The sequence below is a fragment of the Pelophylax lessonae genome, assembly GCF_965119305.1.
Source record: "Pelophylax lessonae genome assembly, chromosome: 3".
Taxonomy (NCBI): domain Eukaryota; kingdom Metazoa; phylum Chordata; class Amphibia; order Anura; family Ranidae; genus Pelophylax; species Pelophylax lessonae.
In genome coordinates this window covers 490,831,516-490,859,202 of record NC_138770.1, presented here as the reverse complement: position 1 = coordinate 490,859,202, position 27,687 = coordinate 490,831,516, and the positions used below count along the sequence as shown (strand labels likewise).

Genomic DNA, 27,687 nt, shown 5'->3' with positions numbered 1-27,687 from the left:
AATAAAGATAGAAATGTTGTCCAGCAGATCCGAATGGGAGTGTTAGGATTGAGTTCCCCTGCTGGTGACACTGTGTTGCCCTGGACTGAATGCTGCACTTCCATTGTCCACCAGCAGGTGTCTCCCAGAAGCCAGTAGGCTTCTATGATCACCCAAACTGTGTTCAGCTGCCAGGTGGCTATTTAAGGCTGCTCCTCCCTTTCCCAGGCGCGTCACTATTTTGAATGCCTCCTTGCTGCCTGAACAAGTTGTCTGTGATCCTGATCCATACCCTGATCTATCCTGTACCCCCTTGCTCCTGCTCTCTGCCTTGTATCCAGTAATCCAGCCTAGTCTGCCCTCTTCCTTGCTACCCTGCTCCCCTTGTCCTGTATAGTGTATATATTTGTAGATAGTTGGTTCTTTAGTTATTGTGTCTTTGGGGTTGGTTTTTGTTTACTGGCATTTCCTTAGTTCACTGTTGCTGTGTGTGTTTGTTTTGTGGTTCACTATAATAAATTTTACTTTAAGGCTATCTATATTGTTTTGGTTTGTAGCTACATGTGTCTGGTCTCCCTAGTTGCTGCTGAACCCTTACAGGGAGACTGCATGCAACAGGAGATAACCCAGATATCCAGCAATGGAGATACCTTGCCGACGTAACAAGGCTAGCACAGGGGCCAGGACCTTGGTAAAAACTCTGGGAGCTGAGGCGAGACCAAAGGATAATGCCACAAATTGAAAGTGCTCCTCTGCCACTGTAAAGCAGAGAAATAGCTGATGTCCCTCGAATATGGGGATGTGGAGATATGCATCTTTGAGACTGATGGAAGCCAGAAAATCTCTGATTCAAAGATGCCACCACTGACCGAATGGACTCCATTCGAAACTTCTGCACCAGCACAAAGCGGTTCAGAGCCTTGAGGTCCAGGATAGGACGCACTTTGCCCTCCTTTCTGGGCACAGTGAACAGGTTTGAATAGAAACCTTGAGAGCGTTCCTGAGGAGGAACAGGCACAATCACCCCTTGAGCCAGGAGATCTCGCACAGCCTCCCGCAGATGCTTTAAACGCTCTGGAGACAGGTGAAGATTCGCCTGAAAGAACCTGTCCCCTGGCCGGGACCAGAATTCGATCTTGTACCCAGAGCAAATCAGATCGCGAACCCAATCATCCTAAATGAAGTCCAGAGTTCCTGAAAGAAGCGTAGACGTCCACCCACCCCTGACACGGGTGAGGGCGCCCCTTCATGCTGAAGAGGACCTGTCAGCCGCACCGGACTTGCCCCAGGGCTTCTTAGCTCCTCCAGAAGTTCTGAACGGCTTACCTTTTTCTTGCTCCACGGAGGTACGAAAAAACAGTTTATGAGCAGAAAAGGAGGGACCCCGCGCTTAGGACAGGGTGTCTTAACCTTGGAGGATTGAGGAAGAAGAGTACTCTTCCCGCCAATCATGCCCTTGATTAACTCATCCAATGAGTCGTCAAACAACCAGTCTCCCAGAAAAAGGAGATCAGCTAAGGCTTTCTTAGAAGCTTGGTCAGCCGACCAGCTCTTTAACCAAACAATACATCTTAAGGCAATGCCCATGGCTGAGACCCTGGCCACCAGGGGAGCCGCATCCATAGACACATCACACAGGAACACCAGAGCCTGGATCACCTGGTCCAACAGTTCCAGCTGTTCTGGAGGAACAGTCTTGTGGTCTAAGGACTCACGCAAACCCCAATCCATTCCGTCACTGTCTGTGACACTAACACAGACACAAAAACCGGTTTCAAAATGGAACCCACCAGCACATGAAGATGGCGGGAAAGGGATTCCACCCGCCTGCCACTGGATCCGTAAAAACTGGGGAATCCTCCACAGGCACAAGGGTAGGTTTGCTCAATCTAAAAACAGGATGGTCGACTTTAGGTGGCACCGTTCAACGGTTGGAGACCTTTTCAGCAAAAGGGTACCGGCGTTTAAAGCGGTAATTCACAATATCGTGAAAGGTGTAGGGGCAAGGGAAAACCCTGTCAGCTTTTGGAGACTTCTGAAAGCCAAAAGCCACCCCCCTTGCTCCTGCTCTCTGCCTTGTATCCAGTAATCCAGCCTAGTCTGCCCTCTTCCTTGCTACCCTGCTCCCCTTGTCCTGTATAGTGTATATATTTGTAGATAGTTGGTTCTTTAGTTATTGTGTCTTTGGGGTTGGTTTTTGTTTACTGGCATTTCCTTAGTTCACTGTTGCTGTGTGTGTTTGTTTTGTGGTTCACTATAATAAATTTTACTTTAAGGCTATCTATATTGTTTTGGTTTGTAGCTACATGTGTCTGGTCTCCCTAGTTGCTGCTGAACCCTTACATAATAGTGACGCCCAATACGACCAGATCAGCTACACTTTGGAGCTGGAAGCCAGTTGCTTTTGACTTCATTTTCCTGTTGTCAAGATGCTTAGAGTGCAGGTTATTAGTCGTGTGCATGCAGCAGAAGATAAAGATTTTTGTCGTTCATTGTTGCAGGCGCTGAGTCTCACTGAGGAGGAACTGTTTGAAAACATTCTGACAGCACATGCCTTAGCTGTTGAGGGCAGATTCTCCCTTAGACAAGTTCAGCCTTTAATTCAGGTCTGTTCTGAACTAGTATTTCAGTCGATCTCTCAGGGCCATGATGTTTTCACTCCTCCATTTACTATGTTCCAAGCTGGATTTTTGGGATGGTTGCTGAAATATTGTGCAGGTTCTTTCTTCCATCAGTATTCAGCCTATTCACAGCAGGTGTTGTTAGATTGCATTGCTGCTGTTCAGTCTTTAATGGAGCAAAGGCAACTAGGGAAAGACAAACTGACTTTAGTTTACCCTTTGCTACAAGCTTGGTCAGAGATCCTATCCCCAGTTCTAGAGGAGCCACATAAAGTTATATCTATTGAAATAAATCAAGAATCTATTCCTCTGTTACCCTTAGCAACCACAGCTGCTACTGAGTGTTCTTTACCACCTGTAGATCAGTACCCTGCCACCAGTAACCAGTCTTCCTCAGTATGTAATCCATTGGAGGCTCCCCCTGCAATACTGTTAACCATAGCAACATCTCAGGCCTCTTCCTGTACTTCTGCTGCTCTTCACTCTATTCTTCCCAGTACTGTTACTACATTTCCATCAGCAGTACACTCTGGTCAGCACAATGCAAATGCTCACAGTACTCCAGTATGTAAGCCTAAAGATGAACAGAACTTTTTTCCTGCTATTACAACTCTGCCACCCTCCATGCTGCTGACTACTGATGAGATCCAGCCATCCTCCATGCTGTTGACTGCTGATGAGATCCAGACCTCCTCCATGCTGCCGCCTGCTGATGGGATCCAGTCCTCCTCCATGCTGCCGCCTGCTGATGGGATCCAGTCCTCCTCCATGCTGCCTCCTGCTGGTGGGATCCAGTCCTCCTCCATGCTGCCGCCTGCTGGTGGGATCCAGTCCTCCTCCATGCTGCCGCCTGCTGGTGGGATCCAGTCCTCCTCCATGCTGCCGCCTGCTGGTGGGATCCAGTCCTCCTCCATGCTGCCGCCTGCTGGTGGGATCCAGTCCTCCTCCATGCTGCCGCCTGCTGGTGGGATCCAGTCCTCCTCCATGCTGCCGCCTGCTGACGGGATCCAGTCCTCCTCCATGCTGCTGACTGCTGATGGTGTCCACACCTCCATGCTGCCACCTGCTGGTGAGATCCAGTGCTCCTCCATGCTGCCGCCTGCTGACGAGATCCAGCCATCCTCCATGCTGCAGCCTGCCGATGGTGTCCAGACCTCCTCCATGCTGCCGCCTGCCGATAGGGACCTGCCGTTTGTTGCCAAACCTGCCACGGGTGACTTGCCGGCCGATGTCCCGCCGGACTCTGCTGATACCGGGGCCGCTGTCCCGCCGGACTCTGCTGATACCGGGGCCGCTGTCCCGCCGGACTCTGCTGATACCGGGGCCGCTGTCCCGCCGGACTCTGCTGATACCAGGGCCGCTGTCCCGCCGGACTCTGTCAATTCACCCCTTGCTGTTAAACTGGACTCTGTTGACCGGGTTAAGCTCCCACTTGCTAATATGTCTGAGGCTCCTGAACTTCCAACGTTATGTGGCCCAAATGGGTTTTCTGTGTGGGTTAAGATCCCTACTGTTGCTCGTTCTGTGTTCTTTTCGCAGCCAGCTGATCCTGTTATGCTAAGGCCAGGATGTCCAGATATCCACTCTGAACATGAGAACTGCATCTGCTGTTACGGCCCCAGTAGTAGAGGTCCTATGGGAAAAGGCAGTGTTCCATATGAACTTTGTCCTGACCCAGGGGTCATCTCTGCAATCCCTGGTGCATCTGGGGACCCGAGTGGGGTAACCTATGCCCTGGGTAGACCTGAGTGGCAAGTAAAATACAGAGCAGTCTCTAACAGTGTGAGAAGAGGTCCAGTTGTGATGGGACACCCTTGTGTCAGGGTACCTGCATGGACCAGGGACTTGGGCATTAAGCATTCGGGTAGCTTTCAGTGTCTCAACATTGGGACACAGGCTGCTTATAAGAATGGTAAGCCTTCGGTGTTGCGACTTCTTAGGGATCTGACCAGCAGGAAACCCAGCCAGTTTTGGGACCCCGGCGGTGTGGTTCTCAGCCAGCCTTCAGACCTTGGCAGTGGGGTACCCAGTCAGCTTGCAGACCCCAGTGGTGGAGCCTTATGGAGCGTCCGGAGGCTGCTCCTTAAGGGGGGGAATATGTTAGGATTGAGTTCCCCTGCTGGTGACACTGTGTTGCCCTGGACTGAATGCTGCACTTCCATTGTCCACCAGCAGGTGTCTCCCAGAAGCCAGTAGGCTTCTATGATCACCCAAACTGTGTTCAGCTGCCAGGTGGCTATTTAAGGCTGCTCCTCCCTTTCCCAGGCGCGTCACTATTTTGAATGCCTCCTTGCTGCCTGAACAAGTTGTCTGTGATCCTGATCCATACCCTGATCTATCCTGTACCCCCTTGCTCCTGCTCTCTGCCTTGTATCCAGTAATCCAGCCTAGTCTGCCCTCTTCCTTGCTACCCTGCTCCCCTTGTCCTGTATAGTGTATATATTTGTAGATAGTTGGTTCTTTAGTTATTGTGTCTTTGGGGTTGGTTTTTGTTTACTGGCATTTCCTTAGTTCACTGTTGCTGTGTGTGTTTGTTTTGTGGTTCACTATAATAAATTTTACTTTAAGGCTATCTATATTGTTTTGGTTTGTAGCTACATGTGTCTGGTCTCCCTAGTTGCTGCTGAACCCTTACAGGGAGACTGCATGCAACAGGAGATAACCCAGATATCCAGCAATGGAGATACCTTGCCGACGTAACAAGGCCAGCACAGGGGCCAGGACCTTGGTAAAAACTCTGGGAGCTGAGGCGAGACCAAAGGATAATGCCACAAATTGAAAGTGCTCCTCTGCCACTGTAAAGCAGAGAAATAGCTGATGTCCCTCGAATATGGGGATGTGGAGATATGCATCTTTGAGACTGATGGAAGCCAGAAAATCTCTGATTCAAAGATGCCACCACTGACCGAATGGACTCCATTCGAAACTTCTGCACCAGCACAAAGCGGTTCAGAGCCTTGAGGTCCAGGATAGGACGCACCTTGCCCTCCTTTCTGGGCACAGTGAACAGGTTTGAATAGAAACCTTGAGAGCGTTCCTGAGGAGGAACAGGCACAATCACCCCTTGAGCCAGGAGATCTCGCACAGCCTCCCGCAGATGCTTTAAACGCTCTGGAGACAGGTGAAGATTCGCCTGAAAGAACCTGTCCCCTGGCCGGGACCAGAATTCGATCTTGTACCCAGAGCAAATCAGATCGCGAACCCAATCATCCTAAATGAAGTCCAGAGTTCCTGAAAGAAGCGTAGACGTCCACCCACCCCTGACACGGGTGAGGGCGCCCCTTCATGCTGAAGAGGACCTGTCAGCCGCACCGGACTTGCCCCAGGGCTTCTTAGCTCCTCCAGAAGTTCTGAACGGCTTACCTTTTTCTTGCTCCACGGAGGTACGGAAAAACAGTTTATGAGCAGAAAAGGAGGGACCCCGCGCTTAGGACAGGGTGTCTTAACCTTGGAGGATTGAGGAAGAAGAGTACTCTTCCCGCCAATCATGCCCTTGATTAACTCATCCAATGAGTCGTCAAACAACCAGTCTCCCAGAAAAAGGAGATCAGCTAAGGCTTTCTTAGAAGCTTGGTCAGCCGACCAGCTCTTTAACCAAACAATACATCTTAAGGCAATGCCCATGGCTGAGACCCTGGCCACCAGGGGAGCCGCATCCATAGACACATCACACAGGAACACCAGAGCCTGGATCACCTGGTCCAACAGTTCCAGCTGTTCTGGAGGAACAGTCTTGTGGTCTAAGGACTCACGCAAACCCCAATCCATTCCGTCACTGTCTGTGACACTAACACAGACACAAAAACCGGTTTCAAAATGGAACCCACCAGCACATGAAGATGGCGGGAAAGGGATTCCACCCGCCTGCCACTGGATCCGTAAAAACTGGGGAATCCTCCACAGGCACAAGGGTAGGTTTGCTCAATCTAAAAACAGGATGGTCGACTTTAGGTGGCACCGTTCAACGGTTGGAGACCTTTTCAGCAAAAGGGTACCGGCGTTTAAAGCGGTAATTCACAATATCGTGAAAGGTGTAGGGGCAAGGGAAAACCCTGTCAGCTTTTGGAGACTTCTGAAAGCCAAAAGCCACCCGCGTCCCTGCCGATGTGGGCACATCAGACAATTTTAAAGTATCCCACACTGAAATAATTAGGGCTTCCACTAAGGCGCGTTCCCGCGCTGCAGCTGAAGACAGGTCCTCTTCACCATCATCCACCACCGATCGCCGCGGTCTGCATGGAACCCCTTTAAACCAAACTGACAGCAGAAAGTGCAAGGATATGCCGGCAGGGAGCCAAAGTACTGAATATAGCACCAGGGCTACACAAAGTTGGATGCCCATACAAAACAATAGGAAGGTACAGGGAAAATGGCTGCCCCAAACAAGTCTATGGCGGAAAAAAAATCACATTGCCCACACTTAAGATGGCGGTGCCCACGACGAACCACGCGGCTTGGGACCAACACATGAAGGCCTCAGGAACCACAACAGGTACCAGCAAGCCCAAGGTACCATGACACCCCCCCCCCCCCCCCCAGAGTGCCAGGGCAGTCCAGACACACAGCCACCGCAGGGACAGGGAATGGGGGAGGGAAGGAGTCACAGCCCGGCACCAGGCAGGCCAGGGGGATCCTTTGGGAGGCACAAATCCCATTATCCCCAGGAGAGGGCCCACATCCCCCCAAGGCCAGCAGGGGAAAAAGGGGGTACATTTTCTCACCATACCATGGACCGGATGGGCTCCGCTCCAGGTAGGCTGCCTCCCACCAGAAGTGGCAGTGCTGCCAGTCGAGCGGTACGCTGTGACTCAGGGGCTTCCAGGTCGTCGCATCCCGGCGAGGCATCTGCTCGCAGGCTTGTCCCCCTCTGGAAAAGGGAGACCGCCGTGGCTAGACCTAGTTCAGAACTATAACCTGCTCACGCTCGTAAGCCAGACTGGGAGGACCATAAGGATCTAGATTATCCAGTGCGAACCCCCAGCCGGCATCGTTGCTTGCAGTTCACCAGGAAAATTCTTCCCTGAACACTAGCTAGCAAGTGAGTAAAAACAAATAAAAGTAAAATATTCTTAAAAGAAATAGAAAACTGAGATTGGAGTCCCAGCAGGAAACATAGGTCCTACTCCTTCTCTAGGCAGACACAAACTAATGTGCTGGGCTGTGGCAGTGGGGGTTATGCCTGGAGGGACAGACCCTAGTGCCTGTACATTAAAATTTTCCTGCCTAGACTACTCCTGATGGGAGGAGCATAACCCACTCAGCTCATGGAGATGAGGCTGCGTCTGTCGATGGACGATAGAGAAAACTGCAATTTCTAACTGTGAACCGGAGGGTCCCGCAATAGCTTCCAGGGGGTCTGCAGGTGAATTTTTATCCTGGGACTCCATTGCTCAAATAAAAAAATGGATTTTTGTAAGATCTTACCGTAAAATCCTTTTCTCTTAAGCTCATTGACAGACGTAGTCATCCTTGATTAATATCAACTCGGGTTATACTGCCCTCTACAGGAGTAGGACTAGACAGGAAAGAAAACATTCTGGCCACACCCTAGGGGCAGTCCCAGAGGGTATATTCTCTCACTTCCTGCTACAGGATATCAGTTATGTCACAAAGCAGTGTCAGAGAATTTAACCCAAACCAACTCAAAAACAGAGGGGCGGGTACTACGTCTGTCAATGAGCTTAAGAGAAAAGGATTTTACGGTAAGATCTTACAAAAATCCATTTTTCTCTGTAGCTCACTGACAGACATAGTCCTCCTTGATTAATATCAACGCGGGACGTCCCAAAGCAGTGCCACAAATGAGGGGTGGGATAATGGAAATCCAAAATCCAATCTAGAAGGCCCAACCAGTGCCAACTAGAAGTTTTAAAGGCTCATCAATCAAAGGATGAGACTCAACTGAAAATCCAACGGAAAAAAACCCTCGAGGTAGACCACCGGTCTCCTCAAATTGCGGCCTGCAAAACCTTGCGGCCAAATGAGGAATCCGCCGATGCCATCACATCAACTTTATAAAATTTTGTAAAGGTATGAACCGATGACCAGGTAGCCGCCTTGCAAACCTGGACCACTGACGCCTGATGGCGGTAGGCCCAGGAAGTACTGAGCGCTCGAGTGGAGTGCGCCTTAACAGGGAACGGAGGATTCCGACCCTTAATAGAATAAGCCTGTACCACCGTCTGCCTAATCCATTTGGAGATAGTCGCGGCAGATGCAGGCAACCCCTTTCTGGGGCCATCCGTGATCACAAAAAATGAATCCGTTTTACGGAACGATTCCGTAGTCTTCAGGTATACCCTGATTGCCCGAACTACATCCAAGGAATGCAACGCACATTCCCGAGGATGATTGGGCTTAGGACACAAGGAAGGTAGCACAATATCTTCATTCAGATGAAAATCTGAAACCACCTTAGGAAGAAAGGATGGCTTCGGATGAAGAACTACCTTATCCCTATGAACCACTAGATATGGGGAATGGCATGATAATGCAGCCAGTTCTGACACCCTGCGTGCAGAAGTTATGGCCACCAAGAAGGCCACCTTCTGGGATAATGTAAGCAAGGGAATCTCCCTGATATTTTCAAAGGGAGGTTTCTGCAGAACCGACAAAACCAAATTAAGATCCCAGGGCGGTAAGGGCGCGCGCACTGGCGGAGCCAAGTGCCGCACCCCCTGGATGAAATTCCGCACCATGGAATGAGTAGCCAGCGGCTTCTGAAAGAAGATTGCTAACGTTGAAACCTGACCCTTGATGGTGCTCAAGGATAGTTTCTGCTCAACCCCCTTTTGCAGAAAAGCCAAAATTCGGGTCACCAAATACGTACATTGGGGAAATCCCAAAGATTCACACCACGCAATATAAGTCTTCCATGTGCGATAATAGACTTTGCTGGAAGTCGCTTTCCTTGTTTTAATTAGAGTAGGAATAACTGAAGCTGACAATCCTCTGTCCTTCAGTACCTGGGTCTCAATGGCCAGGCCGTTAAAACCAGCGACTGTAAAGCACGATGGAAGATCGGTCCTTGAAACCGCAGATCCTCTCTGAGAGGAAGTCTCCAAGGAGCGTCCGCGACTAGCCTGCCTAAGTCGGCGTACCCGGCTTGACGAGGCCAGCCCGGAATTTCCAGGATAACTGGAGTTCCCTCCACCTCTATCCTGCGGAGAAATCTCAGCAGCAACTTGAGAGGGGGGAAGACATAATAGCGGATACTGCCACTACGGGGCGCTCAGCGCGTCTGCTGCGTCCGCTAGAGGATCGCGGGCGCGAGCCCTGTTGAGCCGACATGCCAACAGATCCATACCCGGGGTGCCCAAATGAAGGGACAGCTGGTGAAATACCTCTGGATGAAGAGACTATTCCTCTTGATCCAGAATCTGACGGCTGAGATAATCCACCCCCGGGATGAATATCGCGGAGAGAGCTGGAACAACTGTTCCGCCCAATAAAGAATGTTGGCCACTTCTATGGCCGCCAAGGCACTCTTGGTGCCCCTTGGTGATTGACATAAGTCATGACCGTGGCATAGTCCGATTGGATCCGAACCGGGCTGCCCTGGAGCTGCTCGGTCTAGTAAATCGGACAAAGTCTGATCGCTCTCAGTTCCAACACATTTATCGGTAACCTGGAATTTATCAGAAGAAATTACTTCCCCTGGCTGAGCATCGGAGACCGAAGCCACCAGACCAGAGCCTCCCTGGTCCGCTCGCTCAATCGGATCCGATTGTCTAGGGAATCTGGATTCCGATTCCATTTGAGAAGAATCTCCTCTTGGAGAATTCGGGTATGAGACTGGGCAAACGGTACTGCCTCTAAGGAGGCGACCATCAGTCCCAGCCAGTTGATGGACAGCAACATCCGAATCATTGACTGAATCTTCTGGAGTTTCTCCGCATGGAGAAACACTCTTGCCAAGGATGTATCCAAAATTAGGCCCAGATAGTTCAGTGTCCTGGTGGGAACCAGCCTGTGAAGATGGGGATCTGAAGATAGGCATCCTAAATGTCTATGGACGCTAGGAGATCCCCCTGATGCAGGGAGGCCACCACCGTTCGGATGGACTCCATCTCTCCCAAGACCAGAATTGGATGCACCTAGCCCTTTTTCCTGGGCCTTGTAAACAGGTTCGACTAGAACCCCTGAAACTGTCCAAGGAATGGGAACTACCACTCCCGGTTGCATCATGCTGTCCCCCGCAAAGCTTTTTAAGCGACCCGGGGATGTCGAATATTGGAAGGGAAGAATCGCACCGGTGGAAGTGATCGAAACTCGATCTTGTATCCCGACCGTATGACCTCCCAAATCCCTTTATCCGGGATTCTGGAAAGCCATGGATCCGGAAACCGGTGAAGACGTCCCCCCACCCTAGAGATGGGTGGGGGCCCATTCTGTCGAAGTTTGTGAGACTAAACCAATGGCAACCACTGGCCTGAAGGTTGACCCTATCAGGGAGAAAATGGAGCGGGATTCCGCTTCCACTTTTCGATCCACCGGATCCCTAAAGGACGGAGCGTCCTCCAACGGGATAACAGTGGCTTTATTTAGTCTGGAAATCGGTGAGTCCACTATTGGTGGTACCGTCCATCTTATAATGAGGGATACCTCAAACTGATAGTGCCTAGCAATGCGTTTGGAAATAGCAGGGTTTCGTTTTCGGACGACCCCATTTGGGCAAGGGAAACCCTTCGCTATTTTGGTAGGCTTACTAGTACCAAAAAAGGAATATCAGTCTCAGCTACCTCTGCCAGTGTAATCTCAAGATTTAAGGTTTCCCGGACAGACACAACTAGTGCCTCCACCAACGCTTCTTGTGCTATGGCGGAGGCAGAAGCGTCCTCCTCACTGTCTGAGGAGACCGTACCTGAGACAACAACCCCAGAAAAGGGGCTGCAATGACCAGCTCAGAATCCGTATTTGAAGTATCAAATGAAATAGGGGTAGGCGGGGGTCGCTTTTCTTGACCCCCGTCCCTGACAGGCTACCTCCACCCGGGATACCAAAGACTCCAAACTGCTGATAATGCATCATCACAAGTGGGGTACTGGAGGGTCCTGCGGCCACCTCGAGGGGATCAGGTGGGGATACATGCGTGGCAGGGTTCATGATTAACAAGACACTTGCCAGCTTGCCAGCAAACACAAAAAATTAATTGCAAGAAAAAACATTTTTTTTTTTTTTTTACTTAGTCCCCCAGCGCAATAGCGCCCCTCAGTGTACCTGCTTGGACCCCTCAGAGAGAGAGAGAGAGAGAGAGAGAGAGAGAGAGAGAGAGAGAGAGAGAGACCCCAAGGCTCACCTGATGCACAGAAGTTTCTTATCAACCTGCTTCCAGCACTGTCTGTTACAGACAGGAAGTCTTTGGCTTGCTTTCCCGAAACAAGGAGGCGGCTCCGCCCCTTTACACGCCTTCCGGCGCCTCCCCATAGCTCCTTGAGGTGTTTGGTCACCTCAAACATGGCCGCCCCCATGCTAGAGACACGAGGCTACGCCAATATGGCGGCCCCGTGCGATCTGCAGGAAAATGGCGGCGGCCTGTGTAGGATAGCGGCGGCTTGCAAGCTAGCAGCGGGCTACGGGAGGTGTGCACTCGGCCTGTGCGGCCTGCGGGAGTGCGCGCTCGGCCTGTGCGGCCTGCGGGAGGTGTCCTCGGCCTGTGCGGCCTGCGGGAGGTGTCCTCGGCCTGTGCGGCCTGCGGGAGGCTGTGCGGCCTGTGGAAGTGACCGGCTTTCTGGAGGGATGGCGACCTGCGGATGCAGTAACTCAGGCATAGGCATCGGCCTGTATACACACTATGACAGGTAGGATACCTCTATACCTCAATAGTAATGCCTTTTAGTAGTCTGCCACTGACTTCAGTCACCCTTACAGTCATATAGTGACTTTAGATAGTCAGCTCCCAAAACAAGCCTCCTGGTTTCTTATTCACAAAATCACACTCAAATTGGGGGATCTGTGACCTGTTATAGGATAGAGGGGGGACCCAGAAACTGAGTGTCCGACCATCCCAGAGAGGGGCCCGCGTCCACCAACAAACCCCGACAGGGGGAGAGGGGGAACATTCTACTCACCATACCGGAACCAGGCGGGCGCCAACTCCTGACAGAACCCCTCTCCACCGGGGTGGGGGGCTGTCGACCAATACGGACGCCGTGACCCAGTTTGCAACTGGTCATTGGCGTCCAGGCCAGACGTTTAACTCGCAGGGTCAGTCCCTGTCCAGTGGGACTATGTCGCGGCCGACCCAGCGCGGAGCTATGGCCTGCACGCGCTCGTAGGCTGAACTGGGGTGACCACTGGATCTCAACATCCAGCCCATCGCCCAGTTTCAGCGTACTTGCTTGAAGATCTCACAGGAACACTGGAGAAGAAAAGCTGCCTAAAAAAGTATTTCTAAAAAATCTTTCCAGCAAGGAACTTAGGTCCTTACTCCTAACTAGACAGAAAAAAACTGATATCCTGTAGCAGGAAGTGAGAGGATATACCCTCTGGGACTGCCCCTAAGGTGTGGCCAGAACGTTTTCTTTCCTGTCTAATCCTACTCCTGTAGAGGGCAGTATAACCCGAGTTGATATTAATCAAGGAGGACTACGTCTGTCAATGAGCGACAGAGAAAAATGTTTTGTGTAATGTCCCTTTAACACCGCGAAGAACGTGGTCACACCGCTATTACTGCGGATTCACAATCCCTGATTATTATGTAATAATAGCAGAGCAGAAGAGGAAAAAACCTACAGGGAAACCGAGGCACGTTACCAGACCACAGAGAAGCATCCAGCCTGATCAGTGTAAAAACGAAACTAACACTGTCTGCACAGGAAGAGGAAGAAGTTCTGCCTCTATCATTATAAGCCATACCGCATGCCTGTCCATCCCACGGACCTCAAGAAAATGGCCGCTTATACATTCTCAATGGGGAAGTATAGAAAATGGCTGCCCATGCAAACTAATGGGAACGCAGAGATCATGAACCACAGCAAAACGGCGGCCCCCACGGCACACCATGCGGTCTCCAGGACCCCCCAAAGGGGTCCCAGAACAATAGGTATCTAAAGGTCCCTAGCCAGGGACCCACCCAGGACAATCCACCCCCCCCGCAAATAAGTGCCATAACGGCCGCATTATTACCGCCCCCCCCGGGTAAAACCTGCTTGGGGTAGGGGAATACCAAGGGGTACACCAGATTAGTCCTCCGGGGTTTCACGGAACTGAGGGAGCCCCTAAGGTTCGACCATGCTAGGGAGGGGCCCACGCCCACCCCGCATCCGCCAAGGGTGTTTGTGGGGACAATTTTACTCACCATACCACGGTACCAGGTGGGCGCCACTCCGAAACAGATCACCTCCCACCCGGGATGGGGCTGCTGTCAGCCAAGGAAAGCTGTGACTCAGGGCATTCCAGGTCGATGCATCCCAGCAAGACTGTTCACTCGCAGGCTTGTCCCCAGCCATCGGGGGCACTGTTGTGGCGAGGCCTAGTTCTGGACTATAACCTGCTCACGCCCGCTGTCCAGGCTGGGAGACCTTAAGGATCTAGATAATCCAGTGCGAAACCACAGCTGGCTGTTGCTTGTAGTTCCTCTGGATCTTGGTCCTCAGGAACTAACTAGTTAAAAAATTAAAAAATCACTTTCCCTGTTATAGCGAAGACCAAAGTCCCAGCAGGGAGCTAGGTCCTATTCCTAACACTAGGCAGAACAAACTGTTTGATGATAGTAGAGTCTGAGGGGTTATGCCTGCAGGGACAGCCCCCATAGGCGTGGTAAAGTTTTTCTCGTGCCTAGTGCCTGTGCCTGTTCCTAGAAGAAGCAGCATAACCCTATGAGTCATGAAGATAAGGAGCTGCGTCTCTCGATGAACGATAGAGAAATGCAGATTTTGTAAAAAATACAGGCAGATGGCAAAGGATTAGTCACCAATATTGCCTGTAGTCAGATGCTCTTTTCCCCAATATGGACTTACCATGCTTTGTTTTGCACTGTGCCTTTGTGTGGTTGTGGCCCTACTGCTAGAGGTAGGGCTTTGCTTTATTATGTCAGAGTCTCAAACAAAGAAAACAGTGAGCAGCACAGGAGTAACATCCCCAAATCTAATTTCCTGAGACTAGCAGCCAGAGGCAGCAGAGCTTTAGACTGAATAATGTTGATAAAAGCAATGAGGCTGAAGTGTTAATGAGGTAGCATTTCAGAAATACCTTCTGGGTAAACGAAACATCCCCAGTATTATCATTTTAGGAAAGCTCAATAATGCAAGATAAAAGGGGGCATTTTTGGGCAACAGAAAAATAGATCTAAGGGAAAGCGACTTTATAAAAAGAATGCCAAGAGTGCGGAAACTGAACTTTCTTCTTTTCATTAGTAGTTTTTGCTAATGGGCTTCATATGTTTTTATTTTGTACATTCCAGTATATTACAGCATATTATAATAAAAATGTGTGTAAAGAAATATTAAAGGGATTCTAAAGGCAGAAGGTTTTTTAATTTTAAGGCATTCTATACAAAAAACACCCCGGGAGCAGCACAGCACTTTGTACAGTAGCCGCCCAGATCCTCCAATATGGCGGCGCCGGCGGCACACAAGGCCTTGCACCAGCCTGACTCTCCTGAAGGACTACAGCCCCCAGGTCACTCTCCAGGCATGGAGGACTGCTCTGTCATGCCAGAACTCCTTCCTACCCTCCCTCAAGGGATGCTAATCTATCCGGCGGTGAGTCCCCATTTTTTTTTTTTTTTGTAAATTCAATGTTTATTAGGAGAGGAAAAGGCATACATTGGAGTCCAGATCAACAGTACAGGATCATATACACAGTTCTAGACATAACTCTGTTTCGACATGTGAGTCCCCATTTTCATCTGCCTCTTCCCTAGACAGGGCCATGGGAGACATTATCACTAGCCAGACTAGCCTACAGGCCTCCCAGGAACTCATCAGTCCCCAGCCCATAGCCTACCAGCCTGCCTATTCAGGAGACCCTATAATCCTGGAAAGATTTTCTGCATTACTAACTAGAGCAGGCAAAAGAATTACAGAGGATCTGAATCATGCTCATAGAGCCCTTACTGCCCTACGTCCTGATGGACCTCCCAGGGACATTATAGTAAAGCCCCATTACTACATAGTGAAGGAAAGCGTCACGCAAAAGGCCAGAGAGCTACCCTCAATCCACCTACTTGGCCATGAAGTTCAAATATTTGATGACTTTTCACCTGCAGCTGTTCCAAAGCATCGACCCTTTAAACCACTGCATCAACCCCTACAACAAAAGGGCATTCGTTATCGATGGTCATTTCGCCTCACATTTCCTTACAAGGGCAAATCCTACTAGTTTTCCAACTTATCGGATGGAGAAGCTCTACTCAAACATCTAGGACTCATCTCCACTTCACCTCCCCCATCGCCAGGCTAAAATACTTCCTCTCCTCTGGCCGTGGCAGGAATGACAGAGGCCGTCCAGTCTCACCACTGTGGCAATCCCCCAAAAACACCAGAAGTCACACATGCCACCAATCTAGACCACCATGAAAAACTGTTGAATCAACATCTTAGACTCATTTTTTTCAGAGAAGCTCCTCTGTGGTTCTCTACTTACATCCTGGGTTTCTACATGACTACTGAACGTTTGTTTTTAAGTTTTTTATTTCAGATTTTAGTTTGTATGCACCTTTTTCCTAACTCTTTCATCAAAGTTTATGGTAGACTATGCCAACATACCTATATAGTTTTGTATTACTAAGAGTTCGGGTATAATGAGGTTAGATTTATGGCCTATAACATCAAGCACTCGTCCCTTGGTGCACTGTCCGGATGTCAACAACACTCAAATTCCATGATCACGCACTATTAACATGATTTTGAGAGGTAAGGTAAGCGATCCTTGTCCCGAACCACACCATGGCTAATGTACACACAAAGACCTACTAAGCTCATAACTCACATTGTACAGGGCCTAAATTTACCAGTTAAACAGCGTAAAGCCTTTAACTATTACCACTCGGATAGCTGAGATAGTGTTTCTACAGGAAACACAATTTTTATCTTCCTATAGGCCTAAATTCCTTCACATACACTACCCAAACCTTTTTCTTAGGTAATGCATCGGACAAGAAAAGGGGAGTGGCTATCTGTGTGGCAAGGAACTTGGCTTTCTCTCCCTTACAGACAATCACTGAAGGATGGTATCTTCTGGTCAAGGGAGATCTAGAGGGCAGCTTAGTAGCATTACTTATTTATTACGCTCCGAACAAAGATCAGCTCCCCTTTTTCCAAAACCTACACCAACAACTGTCCCTCCTCTTTGAGGATATGAAAATATTGGGGGGAGACTCCAATATTACTTTGGGCTCATCCTTAGATAAAACACGGCCCCTGGGATCCCAAATCTTAGAAGCACACTCGTCTGGGCACTAAAATTGCGAAGCGGTTGCGTGACAGTGACCTGGTGGACATTTGGAGAGAACATAATACCGAAAAATGCCTCATATTCCAAAACGTTGAAAACCTGACAGTACCTATACCCAAAACCCCAAATTGGTGCTGCATTCCAGGCATATTACAAAAAATTATATAGCGACAAGGGCGACTGTCCAATTGGAGTTCAACTCATTTGTCGACCAGCTTCCTATCCCGACCCTCACTGACGAACACAGGGATATCCTAGATAGAGATATCACAGTGGAGGAGGTGTTGATCGCCATTAAACAAGCCCCTTTGGGCAAAACAACTGGACCAGACGGATTGACAACCCTCTACTACAAAAAATTTGCTCCCTTACTGGCCCCTACCTTATTACAATTTTTTAAAACCATCCAACAAGGCAACTCACTGGATGCTAACTTCAACAGAGCATTTATTACCCTTATTCTTAAGCCACATAAAGATCATAGTGATGTAGCTAACTATCGACCCATTTCTCTAATCAGCACCAACCTGAAACTGTTACCAAAATTCTTACAAACTGCTTATCGACGTTCATTGCAGACTATATACATTTGGATCAGATGGGCTTTCTGCTTCATAGGCAGGCAGCTGACCAGGTCCGCAAAGCAATTGACCTGGTGTCCATACTGCATTCTTCTTGGGATGGCGGGACCAATAGGACTGGAATGCTGCTGTCTTTAGACATTCACAAAGCTTTTGATTCCCTATCATGGTCCTTCCTTTTCCGAGTATTAATGAGATGGAATTTTGGTCCTAAATTTTGGCCTTGCTTCACTCACTATACAGTTCGCCTACTACCCAGATAATCATGCGAGGACACAGGTCGGACCAATACAAATCCTTTAAAGGTACTCGAAAGGGATGTCCGCTATCCCCCATCTTATTTGTTATAGCTATTGAAACTCTCTCAATTGCAATACGCCACAATCCAGATATTCAGGGAGTAGTGAGTTGAAGTAGAAATCATAAATGTTCATCATTTGCAGACAAACCCTATTTTCCATCCATCCAGCGGATCGGATGAGAACGGACCGACAGTCCGTTCCCATCCGATTTCCCCCATTGAGATGCATGGGGAACTGACAGCTGTGTCTCCGCACACAGCGCGGAGACACAGCTGTCATCCTTCTGCTCAGCGGGGGATCTACGGATCGATCCCCCGCTGAGAAAAGCGGAGTCCGTTTGACGGACACAGTGTGTGAAAGAGCCCCTAACTTTCACACCTTGCCTATCCAGGCTTCTATTCATACCATGCGACAGTTTCATTTAAAAATTTTCCAAAATATATGGGGCCCCAAAGGTTCTAGAGTAGCTTGTGCCACGATGTACGCTCCTAAGAACTCCGGTGGACTAGGTGTGCCAGATTTTAGGAAATACGCACAACTTGCCCAATTAAGCCAACTCCATAGCCAACATTATCGTAGAGACTGGGTTTCCATAGAGGCCCAAGCATGCTCCTCACTCCTCATGGATTTAATCCTGTGGATCCCAAGGGAATACCGTAGGGCTATCCTCTGCCCTACACTTTCCCATTCATTACAATTATGGGATATGAGTTGCAGAAAATGGCCTTTACGTTCCGCGCACATCCCTGTTGGTCCACTTTTCAGAAATCCCATGTTTCCACCAGCTATGCAACCCGATAGATTTAGTTGGTGGTTGAACAAGTGACTATATCGCATAGGCGACTTCCTTGATCATAGGGGCATACGCTCCCCATCCTATTACACAGGTAGCCTGGAGATGCCCCCAACAGAGAACAAACTTACCAGTTTCTAAATCTCTACAAAAGGAAAACACGGATATGGCAGTTCAACGATGTTCAAAAATAGATGCATGTAAGAGGGGTGTATACATGCTATATAAAGTACAGGTGAACCCTGTCTCTAAACTATCTTACCAGTGGGCATGGGATCTGTCTATTGCCCCTAAAGGGGGAGGACTGGCGCAAATGGAGCGCAAGAATCCACAGAGGCCATCTCAATGTTGCCTTAGTGGAAGCAGGATACAAAAGTACAGGCACGATGGTATATAGTGCCTGAACGCCTGGCCAAGATGTTTCCTGGACACTTCGGCTCGCTGCTTCAGGGGCTGTGGACAGATAGGTACACCGTTGCATATGTAGTGGACGTGCCCCACGGTTCGCCGATTCTGGATTAGGATCCATTCTTTTATCTTCACAATTACACAGGTCAATATCACTAAGGATGTGAGAATCGCCCTACTAAATAAACCTATCAAAAAACATTCCGAGACACACTCAAATCTTAATTTATTACATGTTTTTGTCAGCCAAAATCGCTATAGCAACAGCGTGGAAAAGTCCGGTCATAGACACGCTAGTGAAACGTAAACTCACTTGGATTATGCTGAATAAAAGAATTGTGAGCATCTTATGGGACAAACAAAACATTTTCGACAAAGTATGGTCCCCTTGGCTCGAAAATCTACAGGTTCCAAAAGAACAAGCCTAAACACATTACGTGTTGTCGTACGAATCACCCGGATGAAGACACCCCCCTACCTTCTTTCCCTATCCCTTCCTACTACCTTTCTGATACATACCTGTTCGGTATTGTATCCCTCATGCTTCCTCTCATTTATTTTGAGGTATAAAGGTTATATTGGGATTTTATTACCCTATTGCTGGGTTCTCTACAATACTTGGAAGGGTTTGATATTTGTTGAGGGCCAGGCTCGCCGGATGTGGGCTCTTCAATTAGGGAGGCCTGTGACTGGTCGGGTCGGTCCGAACCAACTTTGAACTCAAAGTCTAGAGCTCTTATGCTCCACATAGAAACCTTAAAACTATGGTTATGCAGACATCTGCTGTTGTTGACTAGATTAACAGGTTTAGGTCATATTCATGTTTCTACAAAACGCATCCTTAACTGGTTCATTATAGTGCACTAGACCAGTGTTTCTCAACTCCGGTCCTCAGGGCACACTAACAGGCCAGATTTTAGGTATTACCTTGGGGAGATGCAGACTAGAATACTGCAATGCAATCAGTGAGCAGATAATGATATCACCTGTGATGCATTTCAGTTTTCTTGCAAACCTGGCCTGTTATTGTGCCCTGAGGACCAGAGTTGAGAAACGCACTAGACAATTAATGATACACCCTCGACCTCTGTGTAAATGCAACCTTCTTCTGAATCTATCTGTTGATGTTTCTACACCAATGTACCATTACTTTCTTTTAATAGGGCACTCGGGGATTGTTCAATGCTCTATATTTTACAGTATTTTTGTACGGGAAAACATGCTAATAAAACAACTGAAACAGAAAAAAAATAAATAATAAAAATAACAAACATCTCATACTTACCTGCTCTGTGCAGTGGTTTTGTACAGAGCAGCACCGTGGCTCCCCTTCTTGGGTTCCACGCCATCGCTCTGGGCTGTGGGTGCATTCATGCGTGCTCGATGCCGACCCGGCTTTCTGCATCCATAAGACAAAGGGTGTGGCTCAGCCCTTCCTCACTGGGTGTGAATGACAGTAGCAGGAGCCAATGGCCTCAGGTCTCGTGCACATCGCTGGATCGAAATCAGGCTAAGTTAAGTATTAGGGGGGCTGAGAGGGGGAGCTGCACACTAAAGGTTTTTTACCTTTATGCTATGTATGAAGGTAAAAAATCCTTCAGCCTTTACAACCACTTTAAGCAATATTTGGTCAGTATTGTATTTCATTTTGGAATAGCCAACGTGTTTCAGGGGCTCAGCACTCCCCCTTCGTCAGGACTAAAAACAGGATGATGCAGGCACTTGGATTGGAAAGCCTTTCCAATCCAAGTGCCTGCATCATCCTGTATTTAGCCCTGATGAAGGGGGAGTGCTGAGCCCCTGAAACGCATTGTTGTTCCAAAATAAAAATCTTTTAAACATTTATACAAGCTCGCATCCTTTCAAACCTTCAACTCACCCCTCTGGGGGTCCTGCCTGGTTATAATGTATGTTAGCCCAATCAATGGTACAAATACGTGAGAGAAATAATGGTCCTTATAAACACCAAATGTTTCCAATAATAAGCCACAAATATGTCACAGATAATTAATGGTAAACAATTGACACTGATAAATAATTGATGAAAAATAGATAAAAAAAAATATATAGCTTTGAAAAACTGTAAACAGTAAATAGGTGCAAACAATTCATGTAATAATCAAGTGAATATTATAAAGGTAAAAAATTAAAGTGACTCGTGCAATAAATAATACAACCACTAGGTGGCAGTGCCAGTGTTGTATGACAAAGAATTAAGGGATATCCAAGTGATGTTCTTAATATTCAAGTATACAGGTGCTGAGTGGTGTATACCACTCACTAGAGGTTATTCCTCTAAAAAGATTACCCAATAAGTAGTGGATATGGATATCCGGGTGAGAGAATATAATTAGAAAATAAATAAATGTAGTGAGTGGTGCAAAGTAAATATTATATAAAATCTCATAAAAATTCAAGGTGATGGTGTAAATAATTGGTGGGATAAATAAATAAAAGTTTTAAAATAAGACAAGAGATTAATATAGTCCGTAATAAATATCTGGTGAAAAAAGTCCACAAAGTAAGATCAATATGATGATCCACCTTATTACCACACTGACCCCTACACTGACATTCCTGATTCCTACACTGACCTACCTGACACGTTCACTGACCTCTACACTTACACCCCTACACTGACCCCCCTACAGTGACACCTACACTGGCCCCCCTTCACTGACCCCCCTAGACTGATCCCCCTACACTGACCCCTTCACTGAAGCCTACACTGACCCCCTACAGTGACACCTACACTGGCCCCCCTTCACTGACCCCCCCTACAGTGACACCTACACTGGCCCCCCTTACTGACCCCCATAATCACCCCCCCTACACTGACCCATACACTGGCCCCCCCTTCACTGACCCTTTTTCCCTGCCCCTCCTTTACTGACCTCCCTTCACTGACCCCTAGACTGGCCCCCCTACACTGATTCCCCCTACACTGACCCCCCCTTCACTGACACCTCTACATTGACCCCCCCTACACTGACACCTAAACTGACCCCCCTTCACTGAACCCTTACACCGACCCCCCTACATTGACCCCTCCACTGACACCTACACTGACCTCCCCCCCACATTGACACCTACATTGACCCCCCTACATTGACACCTACATTGACCCCCCCCCCACATTGACCCCTACACTGACCCCCCTTCATTGACACCTACACGGACACCTACACTGACCCCCCCACTGCGGGCTGCGGACATGGTACAGGAGAATGCAGGGCTGCGGGCATGGTACAGGAGAATGCAGGTCTGCGGGCATAGTACAAGAGTATGCAGGGCTGCGGGCATGGTACAGGAGAATGCAGGTCTGCGGGCATAGTACAAGAGAATGCAGGGCTGCGGGCATAGTACAAGAGAATGCAGGGCTGCGGGCATAGTACAAGAGAATGCAGGGCTGCGGACATGGTACAGCAGAATGCAAGGCTGCGGGCATAGTATAAGAGAATGCGGGGCTGCGGACATCGTACAGGAGAATGCAGGGCTGCGGGCATAGTACAAGAGAATGCAGGGCTTCGGACATGGTACAGGAGAATGCAGGGCTGTGGGCATGGTAATGGTACAGGAGAATGCAGGTCTGCGGGCATAGTACAAGAGAATGCAGGGCTGCGGGCATAGTACAAGAGAATGCAGGGCTGCGGACATGGTACAGGAGAATGCAAGGCTGCGGGCATAGTATAAGAGAATGCGGGGCTGCGGACATCGTACAGGAGAATGCAGGGCTGCGGGCATAGTACAAGAGTATGCAGGGCTGCGGGCATGGTACAGGAGAATGCAGGTCTGCGGGCATAGTACAAGAGAATGCAGGGCTGCGGGCATAGTACAAGAGAATGCAGGGCTGCGGGCATAGTACAAGAGAATGCAGGGCTGCGGACATGGTACAGCAGAATGCAAGGCTGCGGGCATAGTATAAGAGAATGCGGGGCTGCGGACATCGTACAGGAGAATGCAGGGCTGCAGGCATAGTACAAGAGAATGCAGGGCTTCGGACATGGTACAGGAGAATGCAGGGCTGTGGGCATGGTAATGGTACAGGAGAATGCAGGTCTGCGGGCATAGTACAAGAGAATGCAGGGCTGCGGGCATAGTACAAGAGAATGCAGGGCTGCGGACATGGTACAGGAGAATGCAAGGCTGCGGGCATAGTATAAGAGAATGCGGGGCTGCGGACATCGTACAGGAGAATGCAGGGCTGCGGGCATAGTACAAGAGAATGCAGGGCTGCGGACATGGTACAGGAGAATGCAGGGCTGTGGGCATGGTAATGGTACAGGAGAATGCAGGGCTGTGGGCACGGTAATGGTACAGGAGAATGCAGGGCTGCGGGCATGGTACAGGAGAATGCAGGTCTGCGGGCATAGTACAAGAGAATGCAGGGCTGCGGGCATAGTACAAGAGAATGCAGGGCTGCGGACATGGTACAGGAGAATGCAAGGCTGCGGGCATAGTATAAGAGAATGCGGGGCTGCGGACATCGTACAGGAGAATGCAGGGCTGCGGGCATAGTACAAGAGAATGCAGGGCTGCGGACATGGTACAGGAGAATGCAGGGCTGTGGGCATGGTAATGGTACAGGAGAATGCAGGTCTGCGGGCATAGTACAAGAGAATGCAGGGCTGTGGGCATAGTACAAGAGAATGCAGGGCTGCGGGCATAGTACAAGAGAATGCAGGGCAGCGGACATGGTACAGGAGAATGCAAGGCTGCGGGCATAGTATAAGAGAATGCGGGGCTGCGGACATCTTACAGGAGAATGCAGGGCTGCGGGCATAGTACAAGAGAATGCAGGGCTGCGGACATGGTACAGGAGAATGCAGGGCTGTGGGCATGGTAATGGTACAGGAGAATGCAGGTCTGCGGGCATAGTACAAGAGAATGCAGGGCTGCGGGCATAGTATAAGAGAATGCAGGGCTGCGGACATGGTACAGGAGAATGCAAGGCTGCAGGCATAGTATAAGAGAATGCAGGGCTGCGGACATGGTACAGGAGAATGCAGGGCTGCGGGCATAGTACAAGAGAATGCAGGGCTGCGGACATGGTACAGGAGAATGCAGGGCTGTGGGCATGGTAATGGTACAGGAGAATGCAGGGCTGCGGAATTGGTACAGGAGAATGCAGGGCTGCGGACATGGTACAGGGTAATGCAGGGCTGCGGACATGGTACAGGGTAATGCAGGGCTGCGGACATGGTACAGGGTAATGCAGGGCTGCGGACATGGTACAGGGTAATGCAGGGCTGCGGACATGGTACAGGGTAATGCAGGGCTGCGGACATGGTACAGGGGAATGCAGGGCTGCGGACATGGTACAGGGGAATGCAGGGCTGCGGACATGGTACAGGGGAATGCAGGGCTGCGGACAAGGTAAAGGAGAATGCAGGTCTGCGGGCATAGTACAAGAGAATGCAGGGCTGCAGGCATAGTACAAGAGAATGAAGGGCAGCGGACATGGTACAGGAGAATGCAAGGTTGCGGGCATAGTACAAGAGAATGCAGGGCTGTGGGCATGGTAATGGTACAGGAGAATGCAGGGCTGCGGACATGGTACAGGAGAATGCAGGGCTGAGGGCATGGTACAGGAGAATGCAGGGCTGTGGGAATAGTACAAGAGAATGCAGGGCTGCGGGCATAGTACAAGAGAATGCAGGACTGCGTGCATAGTACAAGATAATGCAGGGCTGCGTGCATAGTACAAGAGAATGCAGGGCTACGGGCACAGTACAAGAGAATGCAGGGCTGCGGGCATAGTACAAGAGAATGCAAGGCTGCGGGCATAGTACAAGAGAATGCGGGGCTGCAGGCATACTACAGGAGATGTGGTGCTGCGGGCATGGTGCAGGTGTATCATCCCAGCAGCACTGCATCTCTTGTAGTATGCCAGAAGCCCGCATAATGGCAGGTAAGATTAGGATGTAGTGTGAAACATTTTTAAAGATTTGTATCATTCATGACTTTTAAACAGTGCCAAACTGAGTGTGACATCACAAACCTTGTCTAAGCCCTGGGAATTACACTCACGAGAACATGCATGGTCTGCCAAGATTTGGGCTCAGCGTTTCCCAGGATCTTGCTGGAAGACTTGTGGTGTAAGCCTGTCCAGTGCAGAAGCTGGGGGTAAAGTAAGTACAGCTTTCCCCCAATGGGTGTGTTATTCTACAGCCATCAGATGACTTATAAAGTGGGAGGGAGGTCTGGTGTAATGAGGTCTGGTCTCACTTACCTGTTCCTGAGGCGCCGCCCGGCGCCAACACGTCATTAAGCATGTGCCGCCGCTCGGGAAAGCTCGTAAACGTTTGGCTATTCCCAGGAAAAGCCGAACGTGTACGGCCTTTCCCGAGCAGCGGCGGCGCATACGCGGTCACATGTTGGCGCTATTTTTAAATCTAAGGCGCCTCAGGAGCATGTCGGGCCGGCCAGGGACATTTTTTTTATGACTGTTTAAGTAACACTGGCGCGGCCATGGGATGCGCCCCCCCCCCCCAGATTTTGCGCCCGGTGCGGCTGGCCACCTCAGCACCCCCCATGCTACGCCACTGTGTATGTGTATATACACACACACACATAAAAATAAGAAAACAATTGCAAATAACAGTCCCTAGTTATATCAATTCCATTTTTTTAAAGAAAGAAGCAATTATTTTAACATCTCTGGATAACTTAAAGGTTAAATTAAATGAACACACTGAATGTGCTCAGCTTAGAGCCAAAGCCAACTGTGCCACCCACTCTCCAGCCCGTTGCTCTAATGAATGCTGGAAGGTCAGAGTGGAGAGTGGTGACTGATCGTCACTGCTCTCTGCTCCAAGCAGACCAAGAACTGAGTGATCAGCAGTCATGTGGTCACTTGGTCCTTAGTCTTAGAGCTGATGTTGGACAGCTGCAGAATTAAACCGATGGTGCAGCATGGAGGAGAGTATGAAGGTTTTTTTTTTTTGTTTTGTTTTGTTTTTTTGATATATACCTCAAACTTTTGCTTTAGGGCTTTGAAAACATGAAATGGTTAATGATAGAGATAGATTAAAGACAGGTAAGTCCTTCTTAGCAGTTGTCCTGCACATTACAAACCAAAGGCAAAAAGGGTAAAGTTGCTGGAGCCCCAGCCCTGACAGATAACGTAGGTAATAACAAGCGATTGTGATTGCAAGGAGCACTCACATAGTGTCACTTCAGACATATTTAGATTGTGAAGACAATCTTTCTCAAGGGTAAACAAAGGAGTGTAGAGCTTTTCTTATAAATCAAATTGCACCTCCTCTAGCAAGGTTTAACCTCTTCTCTTCTGTATATACAATACCTTTCCAATAAACGACTTCATATTTTTTTTAAACATTACATAAAAATATTGATATAGGTAAAAGTTTAAAAATAACACTAAAGACACCACTTTTTACATAATACTATGTAAAAAACATACCAGATATAGAGAGAAGACAGTTGTTCATTACATACATCCATGTACATCTTCTTGGGAAAAGCTGAAATATAAAACAAAGATTCAGAGATGATCCAACCTAATCTACTCTGTGAATAGGCCTAGAACCTTTAAATGCAACAGGATTTTATTATCAAAACCGGAGCAAGCTTGCTTGTGATAACAGGGTAATCTCCAAAAAAAAGACACTAAAATCAGCTAGATTTACATAAAAATTTGAGAAACAAATCAAAACGCATTTTAACCACTTTACCACCGGAGGATTTTCCTGCTTTACGTCTGGGCCACTTTTTGCAACTTGGCACTGCGTGACTAACTGACAATTGCGCGGTCATGCAACGCTGTACCCAAACGAAATTTAGGTATTTTTTTTCACACAAACAGAGCTTTCTTTTGGTGGTATTTGATCACCTCTGCGCTTTTCATTTTTTGCGATATTAATAAAAAAAGAGCGAAAATTCTCAATGAGCGCATTTTTAACCGCTTTAAGACTGGAAGATTTTACCCCATTCCTGACCAGGCTATATTTTGCGATTCGGCACTGTGTTACTTTAATGGACAATTGCGCGGTCCTGCGACACTGTACCCAAATTAAATTTATGTCCTTTTTCCCCCACAAATAGAGCTTTCTTTTGGTGGTATTTGATCACCTCTGCGCTTTTTATTTTTTGCGATATTAATAAAAAAAGAGCGAAAATTTTGAGGAAAAAAAAAACAATATTTTTTACATTCTGATATATAACATTCCCCAAAAAAATGTATAAATCAAAATGTTTTAACATTTTAGGCCAATTTGTTTTCTGCTACATATTTTTGGTAAAAAAAAAATCACAATAAGTGTATTTTGACTGGTTTGCGCAAAAGTTATTGCGTTTACTAACTATGGGAAAGATTTGTCATTTTTGTTTATTTTTTTTTTTTTTTACTAGTAATGGCGGCGATCTGCGATTTTTTTTGCGGGACTGCGACATTGCGACGGACAGATCGGACCCCTAACTGACATTTTTGACACTTTTGGGGGTACCAGTGACATTACTACAGTAATCAGTGCTAAAAATATGCACTGTTACTGTAATAATGACACTGGCAGGGAAGAGGTTAACTTTATTGGTGATCAAGGGGTTAAATGTATGCCTGGTGCTTACTGACATGTGTGGGGGGA

The 27,687-nt window shown here is 48.5% G+C and overlaps 1 protein-coding gene across 6 annotated transcripts in view; it reads right to left on the bottom strand.

Moving 5' to 3' along the window:
- MAP4K3 (mitogen-activated protein kinase kinase kinase kinase 3) overlaps positions 1-27,687 on the bottom strand; it is an 883,599-nt gene that overhangs the window by 70,913 nt on the left and 784,999 nt on the right. For all 6 annotated transcript variants that reach the window (XM_082251934.1, XM_082251933.1, XM_082251935.1 and 3 more), the window contains one exon: positions 26,508-26,568. In XM_082251934.1, the coding sequence (XP_082108060.1) occupies positions 26,508-26,568 (61 nt within the window). The remainder of the gene's footprint in view (positions 1-26,507; positions 26,569-27,687) is intronic.